General features: G+C 33.8%; 5 protein-coding genes across 5 annotated transcripts; all 5 read left to right on the top strand.

Annotated features, from left to right (window-relative positions):
- The first annotated feature begins 20 nt into the window (after positions 1–20).
- On the top strand, positions 21–4,100 carry LOC108819375 (probable dolichyl-diphosphooligosaccharide--protein glycosyltransferase subunit 3A). The gene is made up of 2 exons (XM_018592392.2): positions 21–1,218; positions 1,830–4,100. Exon 1 carries the CDS (start codon positions 180–182, stop codon positions 1,194–1,196), a length of 1,017 nt encoding a protein of 338 aa, XP_018447894.2. The 5' UTR covers positions 21–179; the 3' UTR covers positions 1,197–1,218; positions 1,830–4,100.
- On the top strand, positions 1,823–2,739 carry LOC108819376 (nuclear transport factor 2B). The gene is made up of 2 exons (XM_056992326.1): positions 1,823–2,139; positions 2,613–2,739. Exons 1-2 carry the CDS (start codon positions 1,823–1,825, stop codon positions 2,737–2,739), a joined length of 444 nt encoding a protein of 147 aa, XP_056848306.1.
- A 156-nt stretch (positions 4,101–4,256) lies between the features above and the next one.
- LOC108821690 (uncharacterized) lies at positions 4,257–4,700 on the top strand. Its single transcript, XM_018594681.2, has one exon. The coding sequence runs from the start codon at positions 4,270–4,272 to the stop codon at positions 4,591–4,593; it is 324 nt and encodes a 107-aa protein (XP_018450183.1). The 5' UTR covers positions 4,257–4,269; the 3' UTR covers positions 4,594–4,700.
- A 5,040-nt stretch (positions 4,701–9,740) lies between these two features.
- Positions 9,741–14,489, top strand: LOC108821080 (tryptophan synthase beta chain 1). The gene is made up of 5 exons (XM_018594129.2): positions 9,741–10,170; positions 11,932–12,297; positions 12,956–13,389; positions 13,898–13,992; positions 14,106–14,489. Exons 1-5 carry the CDS (start codon positions 9,859–9,861, stop codon positions 14,291–14,293), a joined length of 1,395 nt encoding a protein of 464 aa, XP_018449631.1. The 5' UTR covers positions 9,741–9,858; the 3' UTR covers positions 14,294–14,489.
- A 1,798-nt stretch (positions 14,490–16,287) lies between these two features.
- LOC108821821 (cytochrome P450 77A3) lies at positions 16,288–18,104 on the top strand. The gene has a single exon (XM_018594812.2). The coding sequence runs from the start codon at positions 16,374–16,376 to the stop codon at positions 17,904–17,906; it is 1,533 nt and encodes a 510-aa protein (XP_018450314.1). The 5' UTR covers positions 16,288–16,373; the 3' UTR covers positions 17,907–18,104.
- The last annotated feature ends 4,267 nt before the right edge of the window (positions 18,105–22,371 follow it).

Below are 22,371 nucleotides of genomic sequence, written 5' to 3' on the forward strand. Positions count from 1 at the left end.
TTTCATTAAACCGGAACCCCTCTAGTTATCCAGCAGGTTTATATTCTTGCATCAGTATATATAAACACGTAACTTTGAATAGTTCTTCACTTCTCCCGCCGTCTCTTGCGCGCCAAACTCTATCTCCCTCCGATCTATTCTCATTTCCCTCTTCTCGAATCCCGTCAGAGCGATCGAAAATGGCAGTTCACACAACTCTCCCATATCGTTTCTTCCTCTCAATAGCATTACTATCCATCACCGCGGTTTCGGAACCAACAGATCTCACCACAGAGCTCGTTTCCCTCCGATCCTCCTCCGAATCAGGCGTGATCCGCCTCAACGACGTATCAAAATTCATAACCTCCGTAGCCACTCCCAGACCTTACTCCCTAATCATCTTCTTCAACTCCATCGATCTCAACAGCAATCCCCTCCAGAACTTCCGCCGCGAGTTCGGATTCGTCTCCGCCTCTTTCATCGCCAACAACAACAACAGATCCGACGTAACAAACAAGCTCTTCTTCTGCGAGATCGATTCATCCGACTCAGAGTCCTTCCACCGCTTCGGCATCCAATCCCTCCCGCAGATCTGCCTCGTCGATCCCTCCATGGAGAATCTCCGACACCACGAGCGAGGCATGATGGAGGAAGCCGACGTCGACGGAACCGCGGAGTCCGTGGCGGAGTTCGTCGAGAGCCGAACCAAACTCACCGTCGGTCCGATCCACCGCCCGCCTCTCCTGTCCAAGACGCAGATCGGCGTGATCGCATCCCTAATCGCGATCTCGGCTCCTTTCCTCATCAAGAAGTTTCTAAAAGGAGAAACGTTTCTCCACGACAGTAGGTTCTGGCAATACGGCGCCGTTTTGGTCTACTTCTTCAGCGTCTCGGGTACCATGCACAACATCATCAATAGCATCCCTATGTACCTCAGAGATCCCGAGGATTCGAACAGGCTCGTTTTCTTCTACGAAGAACCGGAAATCCAGCTCGGGGCGGAGGCGCTTTCGGTTGGGCTTTTGTACACTGGGGTTGGGTTGCTCTTGGCGTATGTCACTGACGCGCTTGTGCGTGTTAGGAATGTCAATGAGCAGAGGGTGGCTATGGTGTTGGTTATGGTTGTGTCGTTCTTGGCTGTGAAGAGGGTTGTTTACTTGAATAACTGGAAGACTGGGTATCAGATTCAAATGTATTGGCCATCTAGTTGGCAGTGATGATGGAACCTTTTACCTTGAGGTAACTCTTTTGGGTTACTATAGGTTTTATATTTACTGTCACTAGTAATTCCGGTTAGTTAATTTTTATCTGACTGTGAGCATATATTTAAGTTTATGGATTCAATAATAATCATTAGGAGGTTTAAAACCCACCACTGATTAGTCTTCTTTGTGTACCTCTTCAGATGCATAAACATTTTAGTAAGATTTTAACAAAAAAATTTACAAATATGAAGATTTTTATCCGTGTAATTTTTATTTAAAAAATAATAGGAAAGTCATATTCCAATGTTTCAGTTCGCTATGTTAAGGACATGCTCGATTTATCAATGTTTTGCTCTAGGAGTATTAATGATATGATTATGGTATGTGCTTCTGTATAAATTTATTTGAGTGTACTCCACCGAAGAAGCATTGCTTCATATTATATGAAAATCTGAATAAAGAATGAAAGGAGAATATTTATGCGTTACCTGATCCACAAGAAAGTGAAAAAGATATCGCTTTATTCTTACCCTTGCTTGCAAATCAAGCATCTTCTCCCCCCATGAAAGTTGTTCCTTAAGATAGCTCATGTTTATATTCCTCTTTTGTTTTTTCCTAACAGATTTAATTTGTATGCAATGGCAGAGACAAATAAAGGAAGAAGTGAAGAAGAAGTTGCAAGGGCCTTTGTGAATCACTATTACCATCTCTTTGACAATGATCGATCTTCTCTTTCCACTCTCTACAATCCCACCTCGTTGCTTACTTTCGAGGGCCAAAAGATCTACGGCGTGGAAGATATCTCCAATAAGCTCAAACAACTTCCGTTCGATCAGTGTCGTCATTTGATTAGCACCGTTGATTCTCAGCCGTCTTCAATGGCCGGTGGCTGTGGCGGAATCCTTGTTTTTGTGAGTGGTAGCATCCAGTTACACGGCGAGGATCGTCCTCTTAGGTTTAGCCAGGTCTAGCTCTTCTCTCTGTTCACTACAAGAATACAGTTCATACTCCGACGGACGTATTAATCGCAAGTTGGTCGGTAACATTCGTTTCCTATAATTTCCCGACAATGAAACTTTAGTCGGAGTTTGGGTCTCGGAAATCTCGGGTTCTCGGAAGTTTATCTGTACGTTCCGTTAACAAATATTCTCGGGATTATATATCGGGAAGTGATCGGAAGATACCGTTGAATTTCCGAGAAATATTGGCGATGAGCTTCCGAGAAATCAATATTTTTTAATAAAAAAAAACAAATAATGAAATATAAAAAACCTCACAATAATATTAAATATCAAATATTTATTACAAATAAACAAATTAAATTTAAAAGTCTAAAACAATTAAACGAAATAAAAAATAAACAAATTAAATTTAGAAGTCTACAAAAACTAAATGAAATAAAAATAAACCTATTAATAATTGGTGTAGATGCGACGGTGTTGGTGTAGGATGCGAAGGTGCCGGTAACGGTGGGGTAGCAGAAATAGCGGTGGAGGGAGTTGGCGGTGACGATGGCAGTGTAAGGAGTTTAGGCGGTGGTGTAAAGAGGTCTTAGGTAGAGTTTCTTCAAAGAAAAAACAAATCTGAAAGCACTAAAATAAACAGAGAAGGGGGAAGAAGGAAAGAGGAGAGAAGGAGAAAGGAGAAAACAATTATACTAGACAGAGAACACTAACCGGGGCCAAACTGGAAGAATCAGTACAAGCAGCATCACCATTTCCTCCAACTCCCTGTCCAGAACGGAAACTAAACCGGCGGCAGAGATCACTAGACAGAGCAACTGCTAGGGGGCCAGCCGAAGACACGAAACCGAAGCTCGTGAAGAGTCGCTTTACACCGTTGCGTAAGGGAAGATCTATTCTTTGACAGATCTATTCTTTTTTTTTTGTCACAGTGACAGATCTATTCTAAGTAAAAGAAATAGGGAAAAAATAGAAAAATTAAATACTATATCTTTTTCTTACTTTACGATCTCCACAAAAGTTTCAAGCTCTGCATCCAGACCCTTCCTTTTTTCCAACAACACATCTGGGTAAGCCACGTGTTTTTAATTTTATACCGTCTTTGAAGATATCAAGAGAAATCGAATTGGGAAAAATAGAGATGTGGGATCTCAACTAAATCGATAAATGGTAGGAAACAGTTCAGTTGCCAAACCAAGAGAACTCCGACGAATTTTTGTCAGTTTTTGTGACGACGTACCGAGAAGAAAATTAATCGTCGGGATCTTGAATGGCCTGAGAAGATACCGACAACATATTCTAGGAACTTTCCGAGAAAACAAGCTCCTCGCTATTTTCTTTTCTTTCCGACAACTTACCGACTTTAGTTTATGACAAAACACCGAGAATATTGATTTATCGCAAAGTCCCGATAATATTCCGAGAATAATCATATGTTCTCGGAAATTGATCAGAAACCCATCATAAATTTACCGAGGAGAGATGTAGTCGGTAAATGTCGTCGGCGTTGACATTGATTTCTTGTAGTGGTTTATGATCAACGTGAGATATCATTTCGTAAGAAACATTGCAAAATGCTAAATTTCAATAATTTTTGTGTGACATGTATGAAAACTATGGAATATAATATGAGCTTGAGTAGATATTTTTTCTGTTGGATTTTAGCTGATGTAAATAAAAATGTTATTTTTTATTTGCAGACGTTTCACTTGGTCCCTCTTCTGCAAGGAAGTTTCTTCGTCCAAAATGAGATGTTTCGGCTCAACTATGGTTGAAGTTATATTAACTTTCATGTTTGGAAATGAAATCCGACTAATAATAATATAGTCAATATTTCAAAGAAAAATCAACCTTTCATATCGAGTTATAAAATAAATTGATACATTGTTCTGTGTTATGTTCATATATGTAAGCAAAGTTTCAAATTGATTTAAAAGACAAAAGCTGACTAGTATCCACTATCCATATTATAAGATGAAGAGTCGAACATTTTTTGGGGATCTATTTATTTTTTAAAATAGTAAATATTCACGGAGAAACCGAATACATATGAGGCAATGACTACCTGTTGAATCTTAACCATCCCCTTTTGTTCAAAATATTACCTTGTATCCAAAGAAATCATGTCTCCTTCAATCTCCCTGTCTCTGATAAAATATTTCTCGTACGAAGCAAAAATGAAGAGCAGGAACAGAAACTTGGCCACCCTGAGTTTGATGATAATTACGGTTCTATCATGGACGAAGATTGTGGCTGGACAAGAAGCACTATTAGGAAAGAAAGTATTGCCATTGTGCCACAGAGAATGTATGCCAATTTGCATGAAAGTGACAGAAGCTACGCAAGAGATTTGTGACGGGGCATGCCAAGCTGGTTGTGTCCAGCTTCAAGGTCGAGGAACCGGACTTTCGGCCACTGATCAAGGAGTCGATATGGTCATTGCATAGAGAAATATCTGATGTATTATTCACAGGGGAAAAGGAAGATTATGTATTACCTATATTGTAGTTGTCTTTTATATGTAACAGATTGTAAAAATGGGTCATCTCTTAAACACCGGTGTAGGAAGTGTGCATGATAAATATTATCCACTCTCTGCTGAAAATGACTTTAATGTTTAAGAGAATACAACATCTTCAACTTTATAAAGAATCAATTATATATATAATATATCATGAGGAAGACGAAGGAGAATTTTTTTCCTATCTCCTGAATCTTATTATTACCTTTTTTTTGTCCGGAATCTGGACGAAAAAACAAGTATATGTTTTTAGTAATTTTTCTGTAATTTACTTTCGCTTGTTAAATAAATTTGACACAAGAAAATAAATTTGAAAATTTAGTTAAACTAATTTGCACAAACAGCCAAAATTACGAGCAGAAAATGAAGTAATATATTGGAACAAAACTCAACTCAATTTTGTATTTACTCTCTTTTGGAATAGAAAATGGAGTAATACATTGTAAATTTTCTTACTACTTAAAACAAATCTTCTATCTCCATAATTCTAACAAGATTTTACATAACAATCTTCTATCTCGTCGATTGTAGCGTGCATGCTATTGAGCAGATTGGAGGGTATAATCCCAGCATTGGAAGCATCTCACGCACTCGCATTCCTAGACAAACTTGTTCCTATTCTAAATGATGGTGCCAAAGTGATCGTAAATTGCAGTGGCCGTGGCGACAAAGATATATACACTGTTATCCAAAGGGGCATGCCCTCTTCTCTTCTTGAGTCACCATGATGTCACATTACACCTGACTATTGTATAACTCCTATCGATGCATTTGCAACCAACATTATGGATAAAATATAAATAAATCCGACTAATAATATAGTCCTTTTATTTTGTCGACAACTAATAATATAGTCCATAATGCAACGAAAATCAATCTTTCAGATCGAGTAATAAAACAAAATGATATATTGTTCTGTGTTATGTTAAGCAAATATTCAAATTGATTTAAAAGACAATATGTGACTGTATACATGTTACAAGTAAAAACGAGTAGATGACAATTCCTTATTTTTAAAATAGTTAATATTCACGGAAAGCCGAACACATATGAGGCCATGATTACCTTTGAATCTTAATAACTCCTTCTGTTCAAAATCCTTCCCTTGTCCTCCAAGAAACCATTTCTCCTTTAATGCGCCGGAGCAAAAACTTGGCCACCATGAGTCTGATGATAATTACGGCTCTGTCATGGACAAATATTGTGGCTGGACAAGAAGCAACAGCCCAAACAAGTTAAAGTTAAAGGCACTACTCAGTCTTCCAAAAACTGTGCTTCGTTTATTACATGTTAATGTTAATGTTAAGTTAGATAGGTTTCCAACGTAAAATCAATTTGTGATACATGGATTGATCCATTTATTTTATATACTGTTTAAGATTCTTTTCAATTATCGATGTAGAAAACCAAACAAACGTGGTAAAGTGATACGGCGGGTTTGGAAAGGTGCTAAATACCCCCGGATTCGAAACTTACCAAATTCAGATTTATCTGTTTGTATGGTCAGACGACATGAGTATCTAATTTCTATTGCGAACAATCAAATCTATCTGATCCCGATAAATAGGTTTACAAGAAATTAATTGGTTGGGTCTTGGTCCACCGGACACCTCTGTATTCTCAAAAAAAAAAAACTATTGATTTGGGAGACTCGGTCTCTAATACTGTATATCAAACAAAATCTAAATATATTCAGAAATTTTCTACGCTGATAAAATTCATAACATTTTTGAGCTCTAATTCATTGTTTACTTTGCATATGCTATGGGCGGGCCTGCATGAAGGTGACCGAAGCAACGCAACAGATTTGTGAAGGTGCATGCCAAGCGGGTTGTATCCGGACTTTCAGCCACCGATCAAGGAGTCAATATGGTCATCGCATAGAGAAAAATATTTAATTTCTTCACCACTGGAAAAAAAATATTTAAACGTATATCTGTTTTCTTCAAAAATAAAAAAAATAATATTTACCACTGGAAAAAAACAAGATTTTGATTTTAGCATGTTACTTGTCCTCCTTATATGTAGCAGATTGTAAAAGTGGGGTATCTCCTAAAAGCCGAAGTAGGAAGTATGCATCATGATAATTTTAATTCAAAGCTCCCTCCCCAAGAAAAATAATTTGAGAAACATCTTCAAATTGTACGCAGTAAGGATCAATATTGAACAAATAAAGGTAAAAAGTTGGACTTTCTATTTAGAACACACTTACATTCTATTTTCTCAATAATTAGATTGAAGAATATTTATTTAGATTTACTAATATATTTTAATAAATGTATATCTGTTTTTTAAACTATGACGTATAAAAATAAAGGCATATGCTATAATTTGAAACTAAAACAAAGTAAACACAATATTAAAGGATAAGTGAAGTCAATTACATATGCATTATTTTATATAGACTAAAAAGTAATATGGAATTGTTGTAAAAAAAATAATATGGAATTCTATGTTGTTCTTTAAAGATCTAATTGTATGGTTATTTATCTTAATTTAAATTTAGTTTGCTTGTTTGATATAATTTTCCTAATGTCAACCAACATTTAAATCCTAGTTGACATGCTTAGAGCATCTCCAATGATTAGTTTCATTTTTTTTTTCAAAAAATGAATCAAATATGTTCTCCAATGGTTTGTTTCATATTTTTCTTCAAAAAAGAATATTCCAAATATATTTTATCATCACATTATAATTAATTATTAATAAAACTTTATAATTTTTCAAATTTACTAATTTTATCCATCTAGTTTGTTTTAACATTAATTCAATCCAATTACTATTTATTATAAGTTTAAATTTATTATATGATACAATTATTACACATAACATAAACAATTAGACAAAAAATATATATATATATAAAGTGATTAGCAAAAAAAAATGAACTTATTTTATTCTAAATTCTTCTAAATCAAACATAAAATTCTTAAAGAAATTAACAAAAATGAAATAAAACTAGAATTTTTTTTAAAAGTAAAAAATGAAAAATATAGCTTCCCCTCTATTTTGAAAAATAAGGGACAAATGATGAGCGACAATTAGGCGTACGTGTACAGCTTGGTACTGTAGGTAATTAGGTTTTTGTCAAATCAGCAATATAGTGATAAATATGTACTTAAATTTGTCCTTGCGGAGGGAACAGAGAACCGTAGAAATTAAATTTTCTTGACTCAGATCCGTTACTCTTTCGGTTCGACCTAAAAAATCCAGATATCCGTAACTTTACGAATCGAAACAAATTTAAAATTCAATATCCGTCGACGGAGCAAATCATGAATACTCATTTAAAAAAAACGGATATCCAATCCATAATGTACATATACATATACATGTAAGTATAAAATTATATATCTCTATATAAAATTTTAGTTATTTTTTTACTAAATTAATTATTTGGTCATTAAATTTTTCAAAATATGTATTTAAAATAATTAGTAATCAAACATTATTATTTTACATTAAAATATTATTTTCTTTTAAAATTTAGAAAAATGATTTTTTATTATTTTCTACAGAATCGATGGATCGAGACGGATATTCAATAAAATATAATTTTTGGATATCAAACAAGGAATAACGAATATCCGCAAGATTACAGATCGAGTAGAATCAAAAAATCGATTATTCGTACAAAACAGATTAAATCAAGGATATCCGCTAAGTGGCTACCCCTGTGCCTACCCCTAGATAGAAAAGGCAGAACTTTTCTTTTCATTGTAATATAACGTGGAAATGGAACGTTGGTTCAACTAAGAAATGAAAAACAATTTGAGCTATGTTAAAGGGAAATTTGATTTTGTAACAAAAAGAAAACTTATAATTAAACAATACACTAAAAACTTAATGTTAAAGTACCCTATCATTATAGAATAACTGCTAAATCGCTCATATGTTTAGATATATGTAGTGTTATTTTTTTCCTTTATAGTTATAGTTATCTTGTCTCCTCTGTTTTAATTGTTTTTAGTTTTTGGTACATTATTATTTACTTTTTTGTGTTTACATATTAAAAACAATTTTTATACAATTTTAAATATCATAAAATAAACATAGATCAAATACCATGTTCCTTACGAGAAAAAATGGTTGCATACTACAAAACAACTGAGATCCGAGATCTAGTCTAGTATCAAATATTTTCTGAAAATAGGATACATACATGGAGCTTTAAAATCAAGATCGGATAATCTTCACTAAAGTTAAGATATATATGAATATGATATAGATCTATTTGTATATACAATTCTTCTGTATAACACACATGGAAAAAAATTATTTTATAAAACCAATTATATTATACTTTCTATTGTATTATTGATTGAGTTGTAGTCAAGTAAAATAGTCAGTGATGATTTTATCTAGAAATGTAAAAAAAAAATGTTTTCTTAATCTTTGTGATAGTCTTAAAATGACACTTGTTAAACATGGAGGAAAGCATTAATAACGAGTGTTAAAAAAAGATATTAATAATGAGGAAATGCTCTTGGTAAATATGTGATGTACTGCAGTTATCATGATTTAGTTTTCTGTTCGCACCTTGAACGTGTGGACTTTCAAAGAACATGCGAATTGCGTGAGAAAATGAAAATTCAAACCGAAATTTTTACTCACGATCAGAAAGAATATGCGACACAACTGGACAAGTGTTGCTCGAGAGCCATACATCTTTATTTTGGAAATCCACTAAAATCTTCATTACTCATATTACTTACTTCTGTTTATTAAAAAGTTGTTTTGTCAATATGAAAGTGCTCTAAAGGGTTTCTTTTATTAAAACTTGTTAAAAAGCCTTTAGATATTTTCATATAAGTTTTAAATAATCCTGATTCGATTACGAAACCTAAAATAAATTTCTCTTCTTAGTAAAAATATATCATATCGCGGCGAATACGGGCCTATGTTGTATACTAATTTTCTTAAAGTTCTAGCTCATTCGAAATCACCTTTTTCAATGAAGTTTCTGTCACTTCAACAACGTTGTTCTCAAAATCGAGAGGGTGAGTAGAAAAGATTAACAACATGTTAAACATGTAAATTCAAGTGGATGCATAACAAAAAAAAAACATATAGCCCTGGTCACTATAAAAACTCCCCTATAAAAACGGTACTCATCAACACAAATGTTTAAGAAAAGTCACTAAGATAATAAAACATCAGTATTTCCAACAAAAATAAAAGAGAGAAAAACATGTCGTCGACTAAAATCCAAGTACGAGGGCAACCACTTCCTATGGTTCTGACAAGAAACCACCGTATGATAAACTCTGTTGTTTGTGGAGTTCAGAACAAAAGACACCACTATGTAAGCAATGTACTCCGTACGATTGATCCACCGTTGGGTTCTGTCCCAACAAGAACAGATGATAGCCAGTTTCTTCGTGGCGACGGTAACGGTAGATTCGGGAGGTTTGGTGGAAAGTTTGTACCGGAGACATTGATATCTCCCCTGAAATATCTCGAAGATGAATTCAATTTTGTTTTGAGCGATCATGAATTTCAGGTTGGCTTTTTTTTTTTTGTCACTGTCAGGTTGGCCTTTCTAATAAGCTAATTATCTCAAACCAATAATATATTTATATCTTTTACGTAACTCACCAACTCTATTTCATTAAATACCATGGTTTTGCAAGGCTTAATGGCTAATGGACAAGACTTAGGTTCACCCCCTATGGTGAACCTTTATATTCACCACATCATTTATGACTAATGAAAATGACATGTAGATAATCAAATAAAATATATTAAATTTATTTTAAAATAGTTAAAAAGAATAATAACAATTCTAAACCACAAATCTTAATTTTTAAACGTTAAACATTAATTTCTAAATCCAAACCCTATACCCTAAATCAAAATTATATACCATAAACTCAAATCCTAGAACCTGACCCCAAACCCAAATTCTATACCCTAAACTCAAACCCAAATTCTAAACCCTAAACTCAAACCATAAATCTTAAATCTAAACCTAAACCCTAAACCCAAATCGTAGACCCTAAACCCAAATCTTATACCCTAAACCCAAATTCTATACCCTAAACCCAAATCGTAAACCCTAAACCCAAACCGTATATCCTAAACCCAAATCCTAGACCTTAAATCCAAACCCTAAACCCTAAAATTTAAATTTAAATTTAGGGTTTACGGTTTGGGTTTAAGATCTAGGATTTGGATTTAAGGTATACGGTTTGGGTTTAGGGTCTAGGATTTGGATTTAGGGTCTAGAATTTGGATTTAGGGTATTAGATTTAGATTTAAGGTTTATAGTTTGGGTTTAGGGTCTAAGATTTGGGTTTAGGGTATATGATTTTGGTTTAGGGCATAGAGTTTGGATTTAGAAATTAATATTTAGGGTTTAAAAATTAAGATTTGTGGTTTAGAATTGGCATTATTCTTTTTTAACTATTTTAAAATAAATTTATGATGTTTTATCTAATTATCTACATGTCATTTTCATTGGTCATAAATGGTGTGGTGAATTTAAAGGTTCACCATAAGGGGTGAACCTAAGTTTTGTCCATGGCTAATTCATCACTTTGCACTACATAATGTAACCAACTAGGTCACTGTAATCGACCGGGAAATTTTATAACTCATGTTCCATGCTGTTGATCGTATGGATACTGGAAAAGAGATTTTATTGTCTACTATCAAATTCATATAGTATAAAAAAAATAAACTGCACATTTCAGATCAAAACAAATTAATATTTAATTTTCTTTATGGAACAAAATTTTTTTATAAAGAAATCAATGGAACGAGAGCAACCGTTGACAATTTAACCTTTAGGTTATAAAGATAAAGTTGAACAAAAAAAAAGTTATAAAGATAACAGATTAATTTACAGAACTAAATACAAAAATAATTTTGTAAACTTTTTTGTTGTCAACACCTAAAAAAATATAATCATAGAACAAATATATGATTGTTTGACCAAAAAAAGAGAACAAATATATGGTATATAGATTCGAAATCAGCTGGCATTATCCGAAAAGACAAGAGGACTGGAAACATTACAGTTGAGAGTACTCAGTATTGTCCTTATCAAACAATTAAAATAACGTACATATCGACACATTACCTCCTTTTCACATAAGGCAAGACACCAATGGTGCTCTGACCAAAATTTACAAAATAAAAATATTTATAAAACAAATAACTTAATGTCGTCATCATTTAGCATGTAAATTTTACATGTATTAAATAAACATGATAATTATCAGTGCCATGTTTTCTTATGTGCTCTTTTAATTTTAACCAGGAGGAGCTTACCACAGCGTTAAGAGACTACGTAGGAAGAGAAACGCCTCTCTATTTCGCCGGACGTCTAACCGAACACTACAAGAACATTTCTCAAACCACCGGAGGTGGACCCGAGATATACCTGAAAAGGGAAGATCTTAGCCACTGTGGGTCCCATAAAATCAACAATGCTCTCGCTCAAGCTATGATTGCCCGGCGGCTTGGTTGTAGCCGTGTGGTTGCGGCAACAGGAGCCGGTCAACATGGGGTCGCCACGGCGGCTGCTTGTGCGAAGCTCTCCTTGGAGTGTACTGTTTTCATGGGATCCACTGATATAGAGAAACAATCCTCTAATGTACTTTCCATGAAATTGCTTGGTGCTCAGGTAATTAAAACTAGTAATTACTATATAATTGAACTCATAACCTAGCAGAAACCGGAGCCGGTCTTGCAACATGAACTCTGTTTATTTATCCAGAAAATCATTATTATATGTATATATTATTTTTAAAGAAAATATCTGTCAAGCTGATGAAGAAAATGAGAGTTCATTCGCTTTCTAATACTAACTTTCTTATACAAAACCGAGCAAGAAATTTAATATCCGTAATTAACAATAAAATTATGTATGCAAAACTGCGGGAAAAGTTATAGTTTAGTACTCCGTCCGTTTCATTTTAGTTATCGTTTTAGATTATGTACATAGATTAAGAATACATTTAGTTTTACATATTTTAAAAACAAAAACATCGCTACTTATATATCTACCCATATTTCAATAAATAAAAAAATAACTGAAAAATATTATTAATAAATTTTGTATTAAAATTATAAAACGACATTTATTTTGAAACAAAAATCTTAATTTATAACGACAATTAAACTGAATGTGAGAAAGTACTATTTTTCTTAGATTTCTAAAAAGATGAGTATTATTTCAAATAAATATCTCAAAACAACAAAATATTCACATATAATGAACACGAAACTGTTTTTTGGGTCAAACTGACCATAAATTTCGTTTACATCCTGATTTTAAAAAGGTGAAATCAGTGGAAGGAACATTTAAAGATGCGAGTTCAGAGGCTATTCGAAATTGGGTTGGAAACCTAGAAACCACATACTACTTATCCGGGACGGTGGTAGGACCGCACCCGAGTCCGTTAATGGTACGCGAGTTTCAATCCGTGATTGGGAAGGAGACGAGAAGACAAGCAAACCAACTATGGGGTGGTAAGCCTGATGTGTTGGTGGCTTGTATAGGGAGTGGCTCAAACGCATTGGGATTGTTCCATGAGTTTGTTGGGGATGAGGATGTGCGACTAGTAGGGGTCGAGGCCGCAGGACTGGGTCTCGACTCAGGGAAACATTCAGCTACCTTGGCAGTTGGAGATGTTGGTGTGTACCATGGCTCCATGAGCTACTTATTGCAAGATGATCAAGGACAAATACTTGAACCACACTCCGTAGGAGTAGGGTAAGTGATTAAATTTACGTCCAATATGTTTTCTTAAACAGCTGCTCAAATAATTTAGGAGTTAATAAGCACGATTTATTAGTTATAATGAAGAATTAACAAATAATAAGTATTTTTGTAAAAAAGATAATAAAATAGATGTCTGAGTATACGATTACTGATTTTCTTTAATCTCGATAGATAAATTAATATATAGTCAAATCACATATATGCAAATCTAGTTGCTTAGCACAAAAATAATAACAATAATAATAATAATTGCTAATAATTACACGAGTTAGTATGACATCTTTACCACGTATAGTTTGAATCATAGCTATTACGTTTCAGAAAAAAACTTATCAATATCTTACAGTAATTTGTTGAATCTTCTACGGGTCCCAATCTTCTACTGGTATTTGTACTTTTCCATGTTTAACGTTACTTGTACGTCTGTTTATCATAAAAAAAGGTTTACACGTTTATCACATGCAAGTGCTAAGCCTCACATATGCTTCATTGGTCGCAGATTAGAGTATCCCGGAGTTGGACCAGAGATTAGCTTTCTGAAAGAAACCGGAAGAGCTGAGTTCTACACAGCAACAGACCAAGAAGCCATCCAAGGTCCCTCTACATATTAATGTTACTTATCAGTTATCACTAGTGCTGCTCTCTTTGTAATTCTTACATTACAAGAATTTCATTAATTACTTACATAATCTTTTATTATCTCGTAGCGTGCATGCTATTGAGCAGATTGGAGGGAATAATCCCAGCTTTAGAAGCATCGCACGCGCTGGCTTTCCTCGACAAACTTGTTCCTACTCTGCGCGATGGTACCAAAGTGGTCGTGAATTGCAGTGGCCGTGGTGACAAAGATCTAGACATTCTCATCCAACGAGGCATGCCTTCTTCTCTTCGTTGATTCACCGAGATGCTATGAAGGCTCAAGCCCAAGCCAATCAAGTTCAAACCCAAAGCCCATGTAACTAGGGTTCTCAACATATGTTGGTTTCATATAAATAGAACTGTATTAGCTTTGTGTAATGGCAACGTTGGCTGCTACAAGCAGCTTTTCTTATCTTATTTTGAATGAAATACAATCGTGTCTTTTAGCTCTTGCAGACAAACTTAAAGCTTCTTCCTTTCTTGTTCTTTACATTTCAATAAGGCTTTAACAAGCCATTCTTTTTATGTTCTAATAAAGCTCTTTGAGCATTGTCTATAAATGTCATCAGATGCCACATTATACTTGCAATCGAACGGATACAAACACAACCATCACTATGAAGAAATATCAATACATCAATCACTATCTATTAAGCCGTCTTTCAAAAAAAGAATCAATCACTATCTATTATTTCGAACTACCAGTGACCTAGTGTAATTTTTGAGGCTTTTTGATTGGTATCTTTAAGTATTAAAATATGTTGTATTAAAATAAAATAAATCTCTCTATAGAGAATTTCCTTCGATTAAGCTTTGATTCTCTGATAATATAAGAGAAAAAGAGACGTTACAGAATTATAAAATAAAATAAAATATTGAGAGAGAAACGTGCTTAGCTTTGGCTTCCGTCAATGTTTTATCTACCGTCAAAGAAGTCCTTCGGTTTTACTTATTGTTTTCATACTTTTCAACGTGTTTGACTGAGTTGACTCGATCGTGGATCATCACTTCTTTTCATTGTGTAATTACCACAATTCTCTGTATTCTCACTCACACGAACGTGTACACCTTCAAAGAAAATGGGTTCTTCATATCCTCCTACGGATTCTTTATAATGCTTTGGTCTCTCCAAGTTTCACATGTTTCTTCTACAGCTGACACAATCTCCATCAATGAATCTATTTCAGGAGAACAGTCCATTGTATCTAACGGTGATGTTTTCGAACTCGGCCTTTTCAGTCCAGATGCTTCTTATTACTGCTACATAGGCATGTGGTACAAACAAGTCTCTCCACGAACTATAGTTTGGGTGGCAAATCCAGAATTGCCAGAAGTCTCCTCCTGCAAATGTGCTTCTCCTCACAATGATTAGTTGGTCGTCTACCAACAATGTTCTTCTATCGTTTACGTTTCTTGATAATTACTTTAAAAACTTTACGACTACGGTCATAGACATCAATATTTCAACAAAAATGTGTACTGTTGCCACAATTCTAGCTATATCACTAATACTGTTGCCATTAATTGTTAAATTATATGTATTGAATGTCATCTACGTTCAACAATATAAGTAGGTGGATTTTCCCCGGGGTGAGTAATTGTTAATTTTGGAAACGTACACAGTGCCATGTACCTACGGACTACAAACATTAATTTTGATGTACGCTAGCTATATATTTGAGAAATGAGAGATGAAAAGTACGTAATGAAAATGAAAAAGAAAATAGATACGGATATTGACCCAATAATGACATTAACACTTGGCCAACTAACTTCCACCTGTCTCTGTTCTACAGAGGGTAATCAAGAGACCACTGTTTTCTAACACAAGGACCAACTCGTATGCATATAAGATTTACGAATATTAAATAGCACTCATCTTTTAAAGTTTCACCTTGTTTTCTAACACAAGGACCAACTCTTAACATTTGTTGAAACTTTAATAGTAATATGATCATATATCAACAAGATGGCCGGAGGGTTGCAAATAAGATAATATTAATGCGTCCTGTATATCTGTCTTATATAAAACATAATTTGATTAGATCATTAATACTGTCATACACTCCTAGTAATAACTAATCATATTTAGGCTAGAATATAAATTTTCAAATTTGAACCATCATATATGAAGTAAATGCACACAGATGGTTGGTGAGACCAATTACTCGTTATGTTCATGTGGGAGATCTCTTCATCACACATACATGATACAATGTATTCTCTCTATATAAGAACCCTAATTCCTTCATTATAAACTTGCCTAAACTCCATCTATAAGTCTTCTTCATTTATCTCCCATCTCTCTATATATATCTTTCAAATAGTAAACAAATATGGATCTTACTGATGTTATCATATTCTTGTTTGCTCTCTATTTCATCAACCTATGGTGGCGCCGTTACTTCTCCGCCGGAAACAGCCAGTGTAACCTCAACATCCCACCGGGGCCAAAAGGATGGCCACTAGTCGGAAACCTACTCCAAGTCATATCCCAACGTCGCCATTTCGTCTTCCTGATGCGTGACCTACGTAAAAAGTACGGTCCAATATTCACCATGCAGATGGGACAACGTACAATGATTATCGTCACGGACGAAAAACTCATCCACGAGGCTCTAGTCCAACGTGGCCCAACATTCGCTTCCAGGCCTCCGGACTCGCCGATCCGCCTCATGTTTAGCGTCGGAAAATGCGCTATAAACTCGGCTGAGTACGGATCTTTGTGGCGGACTCTGAGGAGGAACTTTGTGACGGAGCTCGTAACCCCGACGAGAGTGAAGCAATGCTCGTGGATAAGGACGTGGGCTATGGAGAATCATATGAAGATGATTCAAAAGGAGAGTGTTGAGAAAGGTTACGTCGAAGTTATGAGTCAATGTAGGCTAACGATATGCAGCATCTTGATATGTCTTTGTTTCGGAGCCAAGATCAGCGAGGAGAAGATCAAGAACATAGAGAATGTTCTTAAGGACGTTATGCTGATAACTTCTCCGACGTTACCGGACTTTTTACCGGTTTTCACTCCGTTGTTTCGTCGTCAAGTTAGAGAAGCGAGAGATCTAAGGAAGACGCAGCTCGAGTGTCTAGTGCCATTGATAAAAAACCGTCGTGCATTTGTTGACGCAAAAGAGAGTCCTAACGAAGAGATGGTGAGTCCTATTGGTGCAGCTTACGTGGATTCTCTGTTTGCTTTGAAGCCTGCTGAGAGAGGCGGTGAGCTTAAAGATGAAGAGATTGTGACTCTATGTTCGGAGATTGTCTCGGCGGGTACGGACACGAGCGCTACTACGCTTGAATGGGCGTTACTCCATCTAGTGACAGACCAAAACATTCAAGAGAAACTGTACGAGGAAGTTGTCGGAGTTGTAGGCAAAAACGGCGTCGTTGAAGAGGATGACGTGGCGAAAATGCCTTACTTGGAAGCAATAGTGAAAGAGACTCTCCGGAGACATCCCCCGGGACATTTTCTTCTCTCTCACGCCGCCGTTAAAGATACGGAGCTTGGAGGCTATGATATACCGTCAGGGGCATATGTGGAATTTTACACTGCTTGGGTTACTGAGAACCCGGAGATTTGGTCGGATCCTGGTAAATTTAGACCCGATAGGTTTTTAGCAGGTGGGGACGGTGTCAATGCTGACTGGACCGGAACACGAGGCGTGACAATGTTGCCTTTTGGCGCGGGTCGTCGGATCTGCCCGGCTTGGTCTCTTGGGATTCTACACATCAACTTGATGCTTGCTAGGATGATCCATTCGTTTAAATGGATCCCTGTACCGGATTCTCCACCCGACCCGACCGAAACTTACGCGTTTACGGTCGTGATGAAGAACTCTCTCAAAGCTCAGATCCTATCAAGGGATTGATAGATAAACTAAAACTGGAACGGTCGCGTCGGGGTTGTGATATGTTATGCTTTTGTATGCAAGTGTGGTCGCATTAATATTATATATTAATAGTATGTCTCGTTACTATCTTCTCTAATATTTATTCCAAAAAGTAGTTTTTGCTTCTGCCGTATAATGTTAAATATAAATAATAACGATATGCATTTTCGGTCGGTTCATGTGTTTGTAGGTATAATAGTTCATTAATTACGTGAAAATCTAATGTCATCGTAATGTATTAAATATAGTTATAGGCTCTATGTTGGTTGGTCGTTTTTATAACGTCTGCAGATATAGGAGTCGCGGGTTATAGTTCTTACTTTAGAAAAAAAGACGCGATGGATACTAACATATGTAGGATCTATTTTCGACTTAATTCAGACATTAGCTTCTTTTTTTATATTAGCTTTTATTTTGGTATTTATTAACAAACTAGTATTACCCGGAACAATACCACTGTCTTTCAAATTATTTAATTTTTTTCTTGCTGGTCAAAAATTTAATGACTCAAAATACCAAAATAAATTACTATTCTAAATCTAGATAAGACATTCACACAAAAAAATTAAGAATAGTTGCATTCAAGCGAAGTGATTGGAAGCACTAAAACAAGGGCTTCTTTCAAAACCAACCTACAAATTCAATTCAACCCCAAAACCAACCTCTTTTTTTTTGTCATTACTATTCACCATGGAAAATTCCAAACTATCCTTATGTTTTTAAATTATTTACAAAATTGCCATTATTATTTAATTATTTAATAATTTCGAAAATAATAAAAAACCTATAACACCCTAAACATTTCTTCTTATTTACAACAATGCCATTATCATCAATTTTTCAACCACCATTGACAACCATTTTTGAGCTCATTAAACCTCAAAAATTCAATATTAAACCACTTTTTTGTGATTCTAAACAAAAAAACTCTTATTTCCTCTTATTTCCTCTCATTTCCTCTCCATTTCAATCTAAAAAACTCCCATAACTTTCATTTTCATAACCATAATTTCATATTTTCGAGTGTACACTGTTGTGAGTAGGCAAAGTTGGATCCTTTTATTCATATTTGGAGCTTGGATGGCGGAAAAGAGTGGAAACAAGCTTTACATCGGAAAAAGATTACTGTTTTCATGGTTTTCGTCATTTTTTCAGATCTGTGTCGCGACAGTAGACTGTTTTGTATGTCTACGGGAAGATGTAGACTTAAATTGCGGCCTACAAGTCAACGCACAGGTTAGTTTTGCAATTGACCAAAATGCTAAAAACCTATAAAATAGACTTTCTTGGAAGTCTACGACTTTTCCTTTGATAACAAAAAAAAATAGTATGTAAACTTACCAAGAAGTCTACGTAAAGAGGTTAATTTTTGCATTTGACCGAACTTTTGACTTTTCAAAGTAGACTTCCGAATCAGTCTACAAACTGTAGACTGCTAGTAAAGTCTACAGAAGGTCAGTCTTGCATTTGATCCAAACTTTGACTCCGTTGATTAAGTTAGTTTTGTATTTGACTAAAATTTTTAAAAGTTTACCAGGATGGAAAAAATGTGTAGATTTCTTATTCAGTCTACTGAACTCAGAAAAAAAAAGTAGATTGCATATGAAGTCTACTATTTTATTTTGGTCAAATGCAAAAGTAACCCATCGGATTATCGCTTATACTTCATATAACATCTACACAGTTGTAGACGTTTGTGTCAGTCTAATTTTAGAAAGTCAACTTGGTCAATTGCAAAAACTAACCTGATCAGAAAAATAAAAAAAATGTAGACGGTTCATGAAGTCTACTTTTAAACTGTAGACTGTTTCTGAAGTCTACTTTTCAAAGTCAAATTTGGGATGAGTTCTGGTCAATTGCAAAAACAAACCTTTTCAAAATGTAGACTGAAAACTAAGTCTACTTGTGTAATATCACAACGTTTTTTTTAAATACAGATAGTAACCCGTGAATTTTGCAATTGCAAAAACTAACTCAAACTGTAGACCTATATGATAGTCTATGTTTTTGTTGGCAGTAACGAAAGTCTACTCTTGAAAATCTATAAAAAGTGAATTTGTGTATTATTCATAATGTATTTTCAAGATTTTTTGTTTCAAATTGTGTATTAGTTAATACTAATTGTTCTTAACTATTTTTAAAAGATAAAATTTTATAATTAGGAAACTATCGAATTTTTGGTTTGAGTATGTAGTTAGATAACATGTGTAGACATCTCTGGAAGTCTACGTTTATAATTTTATCAAACATAAAATTATTGGTCGCTAATTTCGTAAATGTATTATTTTTGCAGGCAATTTTTAATTTGCCTGTTGTGTATGGAGAATGGGTGGTGAAAGGCTCTTTGTGGGAGTTTGTGGTTGATAAATAGAAAAAAAGGAGAATGTTCTTTGTGCATGATGGTTGTACATATGGTGAACTTCTTGAAATGGCACAAGAAGATTATGATCTGGACAAGAAAACCGAGAAGGTGGAGCTGACATATTCCTTACCAGACGTACTTTTAGAGAAAATGGATCCAGATACTACTCCTATGCATGTCACGAGTGATAGACAAGTACGGAACTCTATCGAGTTATGTAAGACCCAAATTGTATGCCTTTGTGCATCAAGCCAGTGTCAACTAGAAGTTGGAGGTGACGACGAGCTATGACTTGTATTGTTGCTTTGGATGTTGTCTTATGTGTTGAACTTATGTTTGATTTGTGGGTCTTTAGTCAGTGTTGAACTTATGAGTTGTATTGTTGCTTTGGATGATGTCTTATGTGATGAATGTTGAGTTTGTAGGTCTTTTGACATGTTTATTGCATGGCTGATTTCGGCCGAGCAGACTTACGTTTTAATCTTCTTTTAACGTAGACTTCTTGGTTAGTCTACTGTATTTTTGTTGAATTTGTGATGAATATTTCGAAAATAAGAGTAACTAGATCTTGACCCGCCCAACCGGGCGGGTATTTATTTTATGTTTTTAGTTTTTTATTTATAAATGATATATTTGTAATATTTAAACATAAATTTAGATTGAAAATTAAAATTTGTAGTTATAATAAAAATTAAAAGTTAAAAAAATATTTTGATACAAATTTTAAATTCCTAATCAAAATAATATAGAGATGGGTCATAATTTTTTCCAATTCCAAAATCTTAGCATTCTTAATAACAAATAAAATAATTTATAAATAAATAAAATATATAAACATATTTGAAATTAAAATAATTTTTTTTTAAAAAAATCTTACGCCATTGTTGTTTATTTTTATAGTTTGATCCGTGGCCGTATAAATATTTGCTTTCACTTCAATTTTTTTCTTTGTTCTAATGATATATATATATATATATGTGTGTGTGTGTGTGCGTGTAAATTAATATGTATTACATAATTGTTAGTATAACATTTTAAAACAAATTTTTTATTTATTACTTTAAATAATTATTTTATGTGATTTTAATCGTCTATTATATCACAGTGTATTATATAAAAATCTAATATTTATAATTAATTGGACTTATATTATAAAAGTGTTATACTAACAATTTATAAATAAAATATTTATATTTTATTTATATGATATATAAATTGATTTTGATGTGTGATTTTTATTTTATTATTTTTATTAATAAATATTGAAAAATATAAAATGTTAACAAAAAAATCTATAAGAAAATTTATTATGGTTAAGATTCATTCTATTAAAGAAATTTATTATTTAAATTAGGAAAAGACATTAAATACTTAAATCTATCATTTAAATAAAGAAAATATAAATTATCTACTATCTTTGTTACCAAACAAAATTTAATTTTTGTAAAGATTTTTATCACTATTACCAAACAAAAACTTAAGGTACTTCTACTTTAATAAAATAGATATTGATAATATCTAATACAAAAGAAGCTGCATGATAGTCTAGCAGCAGACTTAAGTATTAGTCTTCTTTTACAGAAGACTTTCACAGAAGTCTGCTGCATGCAAATTACATAGTCTGTTACAGCCACAAGTCTGGTACAAAAGCCTACTACATCAGTTTTAATTGTTTGGTTGATTAGAGTATCTTATGTAAAAAATTGACAGCTAACAAAAATTAATAATATCATACAAGTGAAACACAACTAAAAAATGAATACAATATTTATAAATTATGCATCAAACAATTATTTACAAATGAATATTTTGTTATGAAAATTATTACAAATCATTTTATTAAATATTTGTTTTTAGTGTGTTTGATTTTTCATAATCTTGATGCTTCAAATAAAATCTTGGAAAAAGTACCTGCAAAATAAGATAAAATTATGAGAAAACATAAGAATAAATATAAATCATAATTTAGTAGACTTTTTATTAAGTCTACTTAAAGTTTATGGTTTAGTAGACTTTAGTTGAAGTCTACACTAGCGGAAATTTTTTAGATCTATTAGTGTACATTTAGAAATTTAGAAATTC

Source organism: Raphanus sativus, chromosome 8, assembly GCF_000801105.2.
Source record: "Raphanus sativus cultivar WK10039 chromosome 8, ASM80110v3, whole genome shotgun sequence".
In the NCBI taxonomy this organism is placed as follows: Eukaryota; Viridiplantae; Streptophyta; class Magnoliopsida; order Brassicales; family Brassicaceae; genus Raphanus; species Raphanus sativus.